The sequence below is a fragment of the Dendrobates tinctorius genome, unplaced genomic scaffold (assembly GCF_039654945.1).
Source record: "Dendrobates tinctorius isolate UK_male_01 unplaced genomic scaffold, ASM3965494v1 ptg000162l, whole genome shotgun sequence".
Lineage (NCBI taxonomy): Eukaryota > Metazoa > Chordata > Amphibia > Anura > Dendrobatidae > Dendrobates > Dendrobates tinctorius.
Genome location: NW_027361829.1, coordinates 61,675,797 through 61,690,803, shown reverse-complemented (window position 1 = coordinate 61,690,803; position 15,007 = coordinate 61,675,797). Strand labels below are relative to the sequence as shown.

Here is a 15,007-nt window from a genome sequence, read left to right as displayed (position 1 = left end):
TTCCCAGCTTTATAAAAGCCCAGCCTCCTCTGACCTTGTGCCAAAAAACAGTGGTCATGGATTCTTTTAAGCAGCTGCTTAGCACTCTGAAAATAAAAATGGTGGAGACCCACAATGCAGGAGAAGGCTATAAGAAGATAGCAAAGCTTTTTCAAGTTGCCCTTTTCTCTGTTTGAAATTTAATTAAGAAACGGCACTTAACAGTAACAGTGGAGGTCAAGATAAGGTCTGAAAGACCAAGCAAAATATCAAATAATTGCTGTTGGAGAAAATAGCACAGAATATGGTCTTATTCAAGATAATTGGGGTTAATACAATTAAATTGTACTCACTAGACGACGCTGATATTATAGTATATAAGATTATCCCTTGCAGCAGATCCACCAGTCACTAGGGGACAGAACTATAGAGACGAATGGAAAAAATGTGGATTTGATCTGCACCGCTGAATAATTTGAGGGTTCAGAATTATTCACAAACTAGAGTGTGGTTTATTCAACACATTTCTAAGTACAATGACTTCTTCAGGAAATGCCGCATACACATTGCCACATTGGCACTTCCTGAAGAAGAAGTCATTGTACTTCAAAACATGTTGAATAAACCACACTCTAGTATGTGAATTATTTTGGACCCTCAAGTTATTCGGCACACAGATTAAATCCACATTTTTCCCATTCAAGCAAAATATCAGTGAGAGCTGCTTGTAGAATTGCTAGAGAGGCAAATCAAAACTGCAAAAGACCTTCAGATAGATTTAGCAGACTCAGGAGTTGTGGTACATTGTTCTACTATTCAGAGACACCTTGACAAATATGAAATAAAATAGAAATAGAGATATGAAATATGAAAAAAACAGAAAATCTCTTCTGACTCACCATAAAATTCAGAGTAAAAAGTATGGAAAAGAACAATTAAACTGATGCATTTTGGAAGCAAGTCCTGTGGACCGATGTTCAAAGGTATGTGAGGATAAAAAGGGGCACAGAAATTTAGGAAAAGAATATCTCGCCAACCATTAAGCATGGGGGTGGATCAATCATGCTTTGGGGTTGCATTGCAGCCAGTGGCACGGGGAACATTTCACAGATAAAGGAAAGAACAGATTCAATGAAATTTCAACAAATTCTTGATGGAAACATAACACCATCTGTAAAAAGCTGAGACTGAAAAAAGGTGGCTTCAACAAATAATAATAATAATAAATTTTATTTCTATAGCGCCGATATATTCCGCAGCACTTTACATTTCAGAGGGGACTTGTACAGACGATCGACATTACAGCATAGCAATAATCACATAGATCATAACAGATAACAAAAGAGGAATGAGGGCCCTGCTCGCAAGCTTACAATCTATGAATAAGATAATGATCCTAAAAACATGACATATAGGTATGTCATAGGTTGTGTCCCTCCCTTTGATTTGGGTTCCGGTGCTGAGGGCACATGACAGCTGATTTGATTAGTTGTCATGTGCCCTAACACCTAACAGCTGCGAGTGGACTTGCGAACAACCTGTGGCTATTAACATATTAAATGATGCTAAACACTGTCAATCTCTGAAAGCGGCATTTAACAACCATAAACTAGATGCGCACCACAAGCCCCTCCATCAGCACCACCGTCAAATGATACAGGGTACAGATGAGTTGGCATTTCTGCCGAGGGGCTGCAGAAGAAGCCCTGCTTTGTGTAGCGCAAGCGATCGGATGATCACAGCTTCAAGTCTCCTAAGGGGACTCTTGAAACAAGTAAAAATTAGAAAAAAAGTTTTACAAAATATTACAAATATAAAAAAATAAATGTTGAAATCACCCCCTTTTACCCCATTCAAAATATAAGAATAAAAACAAATTCAAAAATACACATATTTGGTATTGTTGCCTTCAGAATTGCAAAATATAAAAACAATTAATCTGATCAGTAAATGGCGTAATGAGGAAACAAATTAGAATGCCAGAATTATTGGTTTTTGTTTGCTGCAACAGTGCAGTAAAACGCAATAATAAACATCGTATCTACTCCAAAATTATATCAATAGAAACGTCAGCTCAGATAGCCAAAAATAAGCCCTTATCCAGCCCCAAATCCCGAAAAATGGACACGCTACGGGTCTTGGAAAATGGCGCCTTTTTGTTTTTTACAAATTTGGGATTTTTTTTATACCACTTTAATAAAAAATAACTTATACATATTTGGTATCTGAGAACTTGTACTGATCTGGAGAATCATATTGGCAGGTCAGTTTTAGCATTTAGTGACCATGGTAAAGGGGAGAAAAAAATGAAAATGCGAAATCGCATGACCGTGAAGTCGTTAACGGAGGCAAACATTCAGATTGAGAAGGATGTTGTCCTATTAGTGGACAACCCCTACAGTATCTTTAGCAAAGCACTTTAAATGTTACTTTAAAGAGGTTTTTCATGTTTAAGGGCCCTTTACACATATCAATATCGCTAAATGGTTGTTAGTGAGCTGCCATAAAGGCAGATCTCACTAGCGATGCAGCAGCGGTCGGCGGTCGCTCTTACCTTTCAGACGTGGCCAGGGTGACTGTCTTCCGCCTGCGCCACCAATTCTAGTGATATCGCTACATGTGATACTCATCTCCGACCAGCTCCCCCGCTGGCTATCGCTGATCATGCGAGATCTGCCTGGTCCATTTCTTGTCGTCAGCTTCCTGCTGGCGCCGACGAACGAGCCATGGACGCAGGTGGAAGACGGTCACCCTCGCCGTGTCTGAAAGGTAAGAGTGACCACCGACCGCTGCTGCATCGCTAGTGAGATCTGCCTGTATGGCAGCTCACTAGCAACCATTTAGCGATGCATCAGCGATCCTGACCGGGTCATATCGTGGTCGGGATCGCTGGTGCATCGCTAAATGTAATGGGGCCTTTAAATGAAAAGTCTGCTGTCACTAAAGATATACTGCAGACTGCCAAGTTGTGACTGTGCAATATGCACACTGCTGCAAATGCCCTCATGTTTGCAAATTGCATATAAACTGTTACAAAATGACTATTCTTCTACAGCTTCCCTCGATAGAAGAAAATGGAGAAAGGCCATATGCCAAGTATGCAAATTGCATATTTGCAGTAATGTGATTTGACCACTCGCATGGGTCACACAAGGGAATTGTGACAGTGTGCACATTGCACACTGTCATGATTCAGAAGCCTGCAGTCACATTGCGTTTCTGCAGAATTTTTATTTCAGCCCAGAAAATCTTTTTAAAGTTGATCATATGATGACTTTATAATTTATTTTGCGTGTGTAACTAACTTACTGCCCTGCACATCTATGAAGTTATATACTAAGAATATATGACTTTCTTATTTTAAAATGTACCTATAGCCCAAAACAATTTAACTTGGCTGCGATATTACATTTCTATTGGCACCATCTCTAAATAATGTCTGTCTTTCCAGCTTCAAGCTCATCATGCAATGATTCAGGGACAAAAAGTAGCAGCCTAATGTCCGCTGTACCACTTTTATTCACATTAGCCGTCAAGATGCTCAAGTACCTCGAACACAAAACACATTGGAGACGTGCTAAACAGGAATGAACCTTTCACCTAATCTATAAGGTTGGAATAGAAAAGGAAAAAAAAATTGGTTACACTTCAATTTGGATTTCAAAAGAAATCAATATAACTGTCTGTCTGGCATATACAGTAACTATACAACAGCTTTACTGAACTCTGGGACTTATAGTCATGATCTTTTTTTAAGAGCATTAATATTTTATATTAGGAAGAAAACTTATGTTACTAAATTAACATTAACTACACCATGTCACGCAAAGAGTCATACATTGAGGTAGAAAGCTGTGACAGGATACTCTGCACAGCAAAAGCCATTGAACGAGTCAGGTAAGAAGTCTAGTTATGGTTTTCTGTGATAACTTGCAGCATTATGGTATACAGTATGTGTCATGTTAGGAAATTCTCCACCTGTGCATACAACAAATAATAACACACTAAAACCTTTGCATAATGTCTAAAACTAATTGCAAAGATAATGTGGAAACCTATTAATATATTTTCACCAGTTTTATGGCAATAGTATTTTGAAAGATATGGGGGCTCCTGCATCAACGTGTTTTTCTTAAAAAAAAGTAGCATAAAATACTTTGAAAAGATGCAAAAATGTTGCACCTTTAGGTGCTTTTAGTGCAGAGCTAGGCGACTTTGCCAAAGTTTGTAGAGCTTGTCCGGGTCAGGGGTGTGGCATCTAATTAGTGACCTGACGTGGCATGCCATATGCCACAAATCTTAGTCCAGGCTCTGACTGGAGTAAGATTTTTCGTGAGGCACACCTAAATGAGTCAGGCACCTCCTACTTCACCAAGTCCCTTCATTAATTCTTAATGAATTGTGGCCTTGGAGATCAGGCATTTCACTTTTAAAAGAAACCCGTGCCTTTATATATTTTTTACAGAACATCGCGTCCAACAATGGACATTTTTCTAACTACTAAAGTTTTATAATGCAATGCCAAACCAGACTGGTGTTTTTTTTCCCCTTATACACCTACACTGTGCGCTAAACATATAATTTTGCTGAACTCTGCTTTCGAGGGTGACTAATATTTGTAATGATATCTTGAATAGACCTATGTACCTAAAGTACACATTTCCTCTCTAGTAAATAGTTATCAGAAGATGGTGGACCCAAGGTTCTCCAGTTAAACGCTGCCCAGAGCCTTTCCTCTCCATGCACATTAGTGAAAATTTAGCACCCATGAGGCTGTTGCTGGCTCACTGGTTGTCTTTGGATCAAATTTACTAGGTACTAACTACTGTTACACCAAGCTTCACATTCACCAATATAAAGTTACTCAGATGATTACATTTTCTTATTATTTTTGTGCCTTCAGCGGCTCAACTCCAAGAACTGACTGATCACCTATTATCTTATGCGTCACATCTCTTGACATGTGCTATAGTAATCAGTTATTCAATTCACCCATCATTGATTTCAGTGCTGTGGCTGATTGGTAAATATGCATATTGCATAAGTTGTTCATGATTTATGTAAAAAGCCAGCATTTTCTTTGCACTGTACACATATGTTTCTTGAGGCACTCTGTTTTTCAATCTTTTAGGCACAGAAGACACAGAAACTTCATTTTCTATAATATATGTTTTTGAAGTAATAATGCAATAAATATACATGGCCACATTGATCAATTTCCCCCTATTATTGGTCAATACAGGTCACGTATACTAATGAGATCGGCACGCTCTAATAGCCATGAAGCTTTTCTAAACCAGACTGTGGACTGCACAAAATACAATAGTGAACAATGTACACAGATAAGGATTATCATTATCTGGAACTGAAATAAGTGGAAAATTCAATAACCCGAGACTTTATTTACCACCATTCATGGCGTTACTTGACTTCTGTGCATTTCAGCTGCTGAAGTACTTTAGCTATATTGCAAACTGAGATAACTCTAAAGTGAGATAAATGTCTATAGGCCTTAGATTAAAAAAATAAATAAAATAAGATTAAACATTCACAAGTGTGCTGTTCGAGTAAATGTATTCTTGAAACTTAAGGTTCCTAGGGTTGAGATCATTAGATAATATGCTTTGTGATATCACTTCTATAGCAAAGCAAAAATTGAACAAATATTTTCAAATGACTAAAACAAAACTTTTCTTTGTTGGCAAAAGGTTAAAATAATTTATTTTTCTATATCCAAATATACACTCAGTAATATAATACGCACCTTAAATTCACATCACAGCTGGTGTAGAATAGTTTCTCATGGTGTGCTAGAGACCTCATCAGGCAAATGTCTGTTAAGTAGTAACTGCAGTTGTTCATTTTTTATTCTTCCTTTCCAAAGTTATTTACATCTATATTACATATTGCACAAAGCATTAGGGGTGTCCACACCTATCTAGCTGCACCAGTTATATATTTATCTGTATGGGATTCCTTACAAGTAAAATTAAGGGATGAGTTTTAGGCGGATGTCTTATGAAGGTGAGTGGACATTACTTTATAGAGGGAGTTCCCCAACTAGGGGTCTACTCTATGAATCATAGTTTGGAGCCACTAAGCAAAAGTGTTTTGGACGCTGGAGTACACAACTATCACATAGTGTACAATTTACTAGACTAGCCCACAAGTAATATTGCATTTCACATACAGGGGTTGCTGGATATAAAAAGTATGACTGGCCAGAGTCAGCTGCCCGCAACAATCTGGGTAGAGAAGGCATTCTTTAAAGAGTTTGTCCAATAGATTTTTTTTACAGCATTCAAGCAAGCAGTGGAATAAAATAACATGATAACTAATATTCGCTGGTAAATTCACCTCTGCACCCAACATGAATGCTCCAGGGGTTCTATCAGTCTTTGAGAACTTTTATGTAGCAATGGCCATAGTCATAGCCATGTGCTGACACATGACTGTTACAGCCTTTTAACCCCAGTAATTATGCTACTGTGCAATGATGGTGCTACCATGCAATGACGGTGCTACCATCACTACAGAGGCCAGTATTTTGGTATGTTTGTTTGGTTGACACATCATGTCTGCAGGACTGTTCACAAAGACTTGAGGACCATCAGTTTTGTGATGTTGGATCAAAGTGAATAATAAGATTGTTAAAAGTAATTTTATTTTATCACCTTTCCTTATTTGGGCTTATTTTGTAAAAATCTAAGACAATCATTTAACAGATGAGTTGTCTTCAAAATTACATAAAGAAGCAACAAAGTAGGTCAGTGGTTAGCACTGTAGCCTTGCAGTGCTTGAGGTTTGGGTTCAAATCTCACCAAGGATAACATCTGCACGAACTGGGTATGTTTCCCTCATGTTTGTGTAGGTTTACTGGAGTAGTCCCATTTCTTCCCACTCCAAAGACATAGTTATTTAGATTGTGAGCACCAATGGGGACACAGAGGATGATGTCTGTAAAGAACTGTGGAAATTAATGGTGCTATATAAGCCAGTAAAATACATAAATAAATAATGGGATTCATAGCCTTTATTATATAGAGCATGGAAAATTCTTCCTCCACGCGTGCAAGTGACTATGCCAAAACATCCAACAGCTGAAGTGATCTGTGACCAGGAAGCTGCCATAGCTTTAGATGAGTACAGCTCTTGTGTGTTCTGGTACTTTCACATCCAAGTGTGGAGTTAAAATGTTGCAATCTCTTTGTAATCAGGGTTATAAGCCCATCATTTATCTATTTATTTTACTTGCTTACATAAAGTCATTAATTTGAAAAGCGCTTAACAAGGCATCTAAAGTGTGTGTTAGGTACCGGGATACTTCCGCTGCGCGGGATAAATCCCAAGTCTTATCTGTCTCTGTGGTCTCACATTCAAGTCCGGCCGTTGGCATTGTGGCTCAGCACAGACGTTGGTCCCAACGTCTTGCACTGCTTCGCAATGTCCATGTGATTACTGCTGGCTCTCCAGCTAAGTCTTTGGTAACCAGTGATATACAGAGGCAGCCATACCCTCTGGAGTCTAAGTCTAGAAATCATCTTACTGAGCATGTCCGTGATGTGGCATCTTCTCATTGGTGCTCAGATGATGACTGCTCTGGTGATGTGGCAGTTCCGCATTGGCCCACAGGCAACACCCCATCCAACTGGTTGTGAGTGTTTGGGGAAGAGCCTAATGCATTAAAGGCTTCCAGGGACGCACGTCGGTGTGCTAGCGTCATTTGTGTTTTGGTGTGTGTGGGTGGCTACTCTACCACTCTTTTGTGTGGTTAGCACTGGTCAGCTTCAGATAGGTAGTGTAGATTTTGCCTTTCCGCTTGACTTAGCACCTGTCTTGGCCATGTGTGGTTAGCATGGGTCAGTTACGGGGCAAGTTCAACCCACGAGCTTATTCCCTGTGGGTTTAACAGGGTATTGTTCACTTCTTATTTTTTAGTGCCGCTTGGTGATTAGCTGAGCTTGGTACTTATATTTTCTGTGCCTCTCAGTGATTAGCTGAGTTGGGTACTTATTTTCTTTGCCTCTAGGTGGTTAGCTGAGCTTGGTACTCTGCGTCCCATTCGCTCTCTTTGGTTTTAATGCAGTGTGTTCACTAGTTTTTTATCCGTCATTTGTTCACACTAGCAGCAGCTATTCATCTCTGCACAGTGGACCCCGGGTTGCGATTGCACTTTATTGTTTACTTTATTTAGTGCAATCCACTAACCCTAACAGCCTGTTTAACATTTTGAAGAAAAATAAAGGACAACCACATGTCCGTTCCATATTTCGGAGAAACAGACATTAAATGATTTTAAGACCAAGACAACAAATTCTATCAGAAGCAACCTGTCAAATGTCACATAAACCTGGTCCTGAATTACATCACGTAACATAGTCCAGAGCTGCATTATCAGTTCAGCAATTTTTTCTTTGGAATATACACAATGCTTGTACTGTGGTAATTCACAGTCTGGAAATTTAGATCTTTACACCAGGCACTGTACAGTCAACTCATCTAATGTAGGAAAAAAACATGCCCTTTAAATACAGGAACTACAATAACAAACAACAGATTTGTGAATTCAGCTTCCATAGGTGATAATACATGTATAATTATTGGTGTCTGACTGCTGCGACCTCCATCTATCAGATGAACGAGGGTGCTAACATTCCCTATGTATATTTATCATCTATCCTGTGACTAAGTAATGGATGCTGCTTATGCGACAGCCATTTCCATGTATATTCAAATGTGGACAAACTCATAGTTTATGTCTGGGACTGAGACTATTGCAATTGTCTAAGTCGGTGGTCCCCAACCTTTCTGCCAGCCATATCCAGCTATCACCCTCCTCACAGTAGTGACAACCAAAGCCCCCATTATGGGTATAATGATAACCAAAGCTTTTCCACAGAACTCATCCCGAAGCAGTATACTAAGCTCCAGGGGTTCCCACAATACCCCCATTCAGTATTCTCCCATCAAGCACTCCCCACAGACCCCACTGTCACATCCAGCTTCAGGCACCACCTCTCACAGGTAGTGTCATCCTGTCTCCAGCGTACCATACTTAAATCATCTCTAAACCCCTATGATCAGTATATGCGCATCCAGATCTGGTCTTCTGTGGAGAGCTAATCACAAAATTCATCATTTTTAGATGTGCTCTTCAAACCTGTTTGCTAGACCTGGAGCTAAGGCACCATGCTGGCAGACAGCTGTGAGCCACAATTCATGGGACTGCTAGCCACATGTGGCTCCCAAGTTACAAATTGGGGACTCCTGGTCAAAGTTATAGCATTTTCTCAGATTTATCAATGAACCACAAATTTTACATTTCCTTGTAAAATTTCTTTATTTAGAGATATGTTTATAGGAAACAATGGGATGCAACTAATCATGGGACCATATAGTTCTCCCCGCTACTCTATGTGGGAGATTTTGCAAAGTGTGATGCTCTAGATCTGTTATTTATAACACCTCATTTAAAGAGATTTGTATTTATAATGTATCCTTATATGACCAAACAGATTCATAACAAGAATATGGAAAGATGCCAGTTCTCTGAGAGTTATGGGAATAAGGCTTGAAGGCAACATAGGTGTCATGAACTTTAGTGTAAATCATAAGCAATGCTTTTAAACACCTCATCTTTCCCAGTGTGCACTATTCACATCTGAAACTGATGGCACTTACTGAGAATAAAAGGCTTATTCTGATGTGTCAGCACTTACACTGGAGACTTGCTGTGGCGATCCGTAACTAGAGCCTTTCTAGCTGTCTAGGTTTTATATGTGCAAAGTACTGAACCGGTCTGACTACTACAGTACAGTAGAAATACTGCTGAGATCCAGATAAAATACAGACTGCAGCCTACTCTGAAAAAAAAAGGATTTCCTCCCTGCAGATCCAGCAATTTTGCCTGCTGAGTTAATTGCTTTGCTTCAGTAATAATGACAATAATAATAATATTCGAATTCTAAAGATATGGCACATGAATGGAGACTGTAATATTAAGGTGGAAGTAGCAGCCTTTGTGAACGTCGTTTTTACTCTTGTCTAGTGATGACCTCTCCTGGTTGAGTTGCTCATTATAGATATTTATGCTAAGAAAACATTTAGAGGTACACAAAATGGATAAGCCATGATAATAATAAAAAGCAATATAAATGATTGCATCTGTTCTCAATTCAAATTTAAATGAAGTCTGAAAGAAGAAACATGAAAAAAAACCTGAAGATTTTTTCCATTTCTTTCATTTTCCAACTTATTTTAGTTAAATTGATTAAATTAAGCCAGGGGAATGCAATGTTCTGTCTACACCCTTGGCAAGTGCGTGCAATCTCTTTACTTGCAATCAGCAAAACAAGTCAATTGTCTGATTTTAGCATCTTATAGGGTAACACCTGCAGCCGCCTTTTATCTGCGGAGACAAAAACCCTTTTTATGTCTACATAAAACCTGCCAATATGGAAATTTGAAGGATAAAGTCATTTCATTTCTTCTCTCATTCATTCAGACACATATTCCTTCTCAGTTTTTACTTCTAAATCTTAAAATATTTTTTTATAATCTCTTTTTAATTTCTGGTACGAAACTTGTTACTTTGTACCTACAAAACAACAAACAGATGTAATCATATAAGAAATCTGTATACACATATGGGAAAACGCATTAGACTAGATACTGCCCAGGCTATAATTAATATTAAGCAGCTTATCTGATGATAAATAGCGCACGAGCTTGGAAAAAAAAGTCTTAAATCTTTTTGTACGTCCATACATAGGAATACAAATGATTGAGATTTTCCCTGGAAACACCAGCATATTCCAAAGTGATGCAATCAATGCTTAATCATTTACAATAGTTACCTTGAAAGAGTAATAAACTTGCTGTTCACATCATACAAAAATACTAATTTTCTTTCCCTTTGATGGCAAATATCATTTGTTTCTGGATATTCCCTAAACTTGAAATAAGTGGAAAAAAGTGGCCATTGGGGTAAATATGTTTTCTAGACTTTCACGACTCTAGCATCAAATGACTGCTTATAAAAAAAAGTATTCACCTAAGCAAAATTTAAGTTAGCACTCCTTTAAGATGCCTAGTAATGGACCTCCCGTTAAATCAGTCATTTGACGCACAAAAAAATTAAATAAAAATATTCCTAAGTTTTAAAACAACCAATAGGAATCATTTTCATCACTATTAAGAGTATCATAAAGTGCCATAATGTAACTTCCTTGTGGTTGTCATTCATCAAACTAGCACTTTTTGTGTAAGGAAGATGCAAGGTGCAAAAAGTTATGGAACTAAAGTGGTGCATGAGTCACTTGGGTGAGAAATGAGAGTGAAGTGTGACGCTATTTTTGTAAATCAAGTCCTTCAAGAAGACTAAGTGTCACTGCTGCCTTTCAAAGACACATGGCCAGAAACTTTTTGGAATCACAATTTACTTGTACAGACGCCTACAGTAAAACACACTTAATGGTGTCTAATTTTTCTACTTAACCTCCAGCTGATTACATGCTCCTCACAAAATCACAGGAATAATTTATAGACAAAGGGAAGTAAACTAGGGCTAATCAGTCATTTAGCCAGAATTCCTGACCACAGCTCCCATTTTGATGTCCCTTACTTATCTATTAACCACATGGACTACAGCCTGTAGTTGTCTTGCAGAATCCCACATGTGCCCATATCAGATCACCACTATAGTCAATAGCTGACTCTCTAATGCTACTTTATGATAAGGCAGGTGGTGACTTGAAAGGGAGGATCATGACTCTCATGTATTAATAATGAGGCATTATGCATATTTTATTCTCTGTGCTTATCATAACATAATTGACATAGGCTTTATATAGAACATCAGAAAAGTATAATGCCACAAAATAGCTACACATGATACCATATGAATCACAGGACAAGCAACTTTCTACCATAAAAATCTGATCATGGCTAATTAGAGCGCAACTGGGTCGTGCAGCACCATGCACTAAGTCAGGAAATCATTATAATACACCTTAGTGCTATTCCTAGATCAAACCATCACTTCATTTTTACAAGTGGTGACCATATTTAGGTGAGGTGTGATTCCTTCACCTTCTGATTATTCACAATAAAGGTTTATACAGCATCACTCTACACTATCCCTCCCTTTAGTATGAAGACCATCAAGTAACCTATGTCATATTAGTAAATAATTCCCTTCCATGTCCAAATAAAAAGTAGCAATAATAAAATCCACAGAAAATGCCATCATGCAGAACTTTCAGAGGAAAAGGCCAACTCTTAATATGTGCACTGTGTCTGCTGCCTGCTCATGATGCAACCACTCCTCAGGAGCAAAAATCCTGCTCTCCTAAAACAAATCCACACTGCTGCGCTGCTAAAGAAACACTTGGAAACAAGTAAAGAAGTAAGGAGATAGAAAAGGCAATGATAAGACTTACGGGAATCAGAGGTGGCACTCCAGGCTCTGCAGTATAGGTAGCTCCAAATCCCCAGGACAAGAGCAGCCCCTCTGGCTCTGCAAATCCAAACCATGGCTTCTCAGGTTAAACTCCAGATCCCACAGGGTTAGTACAGTAACTTGCTCCTCTACGTCCTCCTTAGGGAAGTGATGTGGGGTGCTCTTAAAGGTGGAGTGACACAGGGCTCCCCTTTTAAAGAATAACAAAACCCACTCCCCTTTTCTCCTAGACCCTTGGCTGAGTCACTGAGACCTTCTCCTTCTTCAACATTCAAGTAACAAACTTGCTTCCTCTTTGCTGGAGAACATGATTAAATGTAGAAATGTAGAAGAGAACAGCAGAAATGATGTGGAGTCTTAAGAGGAAAATCCCAGAATGGTCATGTGGCAGCAGGTTAGGAGAGAAGACATCAGGGGATGGGAGCAGTGGTGCTGATGCTGCTGCCTCTGCAGCTGAGTCCTTCCTCTCTGTACTGTGATTGGAATAGCCTTAGCTCAGACACACAGGCATACTGTATATATATGCATGCACACAACAGGGCAGGCAGTCCTACAAGACACTCCCCATACACACACACACACAACACTTCTAGATTTATTCAGCAGAGAGGAAGAACAGCTCCAGCACTGCAGCACCAGCAGCTCCTCAGCATCCTCTTCAGATGAGCCTCGCCAAAGCTGCAATTCGTAATGCAAGTCCAGATAAATCACCGAGATGAGACTATTGTAAGGTGGAAGCTTTCTAGCAGGAGAGGCTGTTGTTTTAATCTCTGCACCAGCTCCTGCAGACTGATGGAAGGGGGAGGGGAGATATTAAAAGGCTGATCAGGGAGCTTGGGATGCTGAGATTACTGCCTGCAGTTCTGACTTTTCTCAGTAGATGGCCCTTTCCTGTACTATACATAATGCACACTGTTACTAAACATTAACTGGCTAAATACTTGGCGTGATTTGGAGTCTAATAGTTTATAATATTTAGTGTTACATTTCGTAGACTGCGAAATAATGATCTATCTGTTATGCGCACCTTTTATTTGAGTTTATCAATATTGTTGCATTCCCATTTGGAATAGATAAAATATTCCCCGGATGACACAGAAATTCCAATATTGGCAGAAAAATACTTGGCAATTTAATATTTACATTGTTGTAAGAAATTATTTGCTCATATAATGAATGCCTGAATTATACATATGAAAATGTAAGGTTAAGTGTAGGGGTACACCGAATAGTACTCAAATTATAGAGAGTTATATAAAACATACGGTAGCTTTTAATGTAGATATAAAGGTTACTTTTTTTTTACATAAAACACAATGCACAACAATTTTTTTTCATCATCACCCCATATGATATGGGACTATAAATTATGAGGGACAGAAAGAAGGGATGAGAGATCAATCTAATAGGTTACTATGGACTCCCAAACTACCAGCGGAGGTTGGCACCCTTAATTCTGCACAGTGGCGCCTCCACTCAACGACGGCTCTCCCTCCCTTTCCCTAAATGACCCTGTCAAAGATAGGGTGCACAGAAAAATAGCAGTAAGGTACCATATGTTGATAATCAGGTAAATGTGGTACCCTGCTTCTGATTTACCATATGGCACGTGTAATATATCAGAGAGGGTGGTATTTAGAGGCTCAGAACAGACACCAAAATCATAATATAAGAGAAATTAGAAAGTATAGGCAGATACTCAAATTGCACATCTTCCCAGATCTCAAGATTCCATATATGTACTGATGCCAAAAAATATAATACTTTGGTATATGCACCATGGAAAGTCATTGTGTGATTTTTTTCAGCAAGATTGCATATTCCCCAATAGATCTAGGATTATATGTATCAGAAAATCCCCATAACATAGAAATGGGGTATAGAAATCCCATGTAAAATAGATGCTTTTCTATGCACTCCACAGAAAGAGAGATTTGACAGCCAAGTTGCATACACTGTTTTTTGCAAGTACCCCAAAAACAATCATTTAAAGAATTCTATAACCCCAATATACATCATACACACAAAAAAGGTGGAGCCAGTATTCATATTTCTTGGCGCGTTTTCCCATAAGTTGTTCTTCAGGAGAACATACTGGTTTACCTCCCTCATCCATGGCGGATATTGACTCCCTGACATGTACAGATGGACACTACTCCCACTCTATCTTTCTGATTACTTCATCTAAGGTAAATTCTCCCTTCTAAGGGAGGTAGGTGTTAATGGGATTATCAGGGATCATGTATTCCACAGCACAATAGAAACCTTGGAGACATGTGCAAGTTTCAGATTATGGAGGATGTTAGGGCCCCGTCACACAGAGCAATCTCGCTAGCGAGATCGCTGCTGAGTCACAAGTTTTGTGACACAACAGCGATCTCACCAGCGAGATCACTGTGTGTGACACCGATCAGCGACCGGCCCCCCCGCCGGTATCGCAGATCGCTGTAGGAAAGCCCTGGACTTTTCTTTGGTCGCTGGTCTCCCGCTGGCCAGCACGCATCGCTGCATGTGACAGGCAGGAGACCTGCGATCAGCTGGTAACTAACGTACACATCGGGTATCCAA

At 39.2% G+C, this 15,007-nt stretch overlaps 1 protein-coding gene across 1 annotated transcript in view; it reads right to left on the bottom strand.

Annotated features, from left to right (window-relative positions):
• Positions 1–13,214, bottom strand: part of CNTNAP2 (contactin associated protein 2) — a 2,930,334-nt gene extending 2,917,120 nt beyond the window's left edge. Inside the window, exon 1 of the mRNA XM_073550056.1 lies at positions 12,420–13,214. Within this exon, the coding sequence (XP_073406157.1) occupies positions 12,420–12,513 (94 nt within the window). The 5' untranslated portion in view covers positions 12,514–13,214. The remainder of the gene's footprint in view (positions 1–12,419) is intronic.
• Between the last annotated feature and the right edge of the window lie 1,793 nt (positions 13,215–15,007).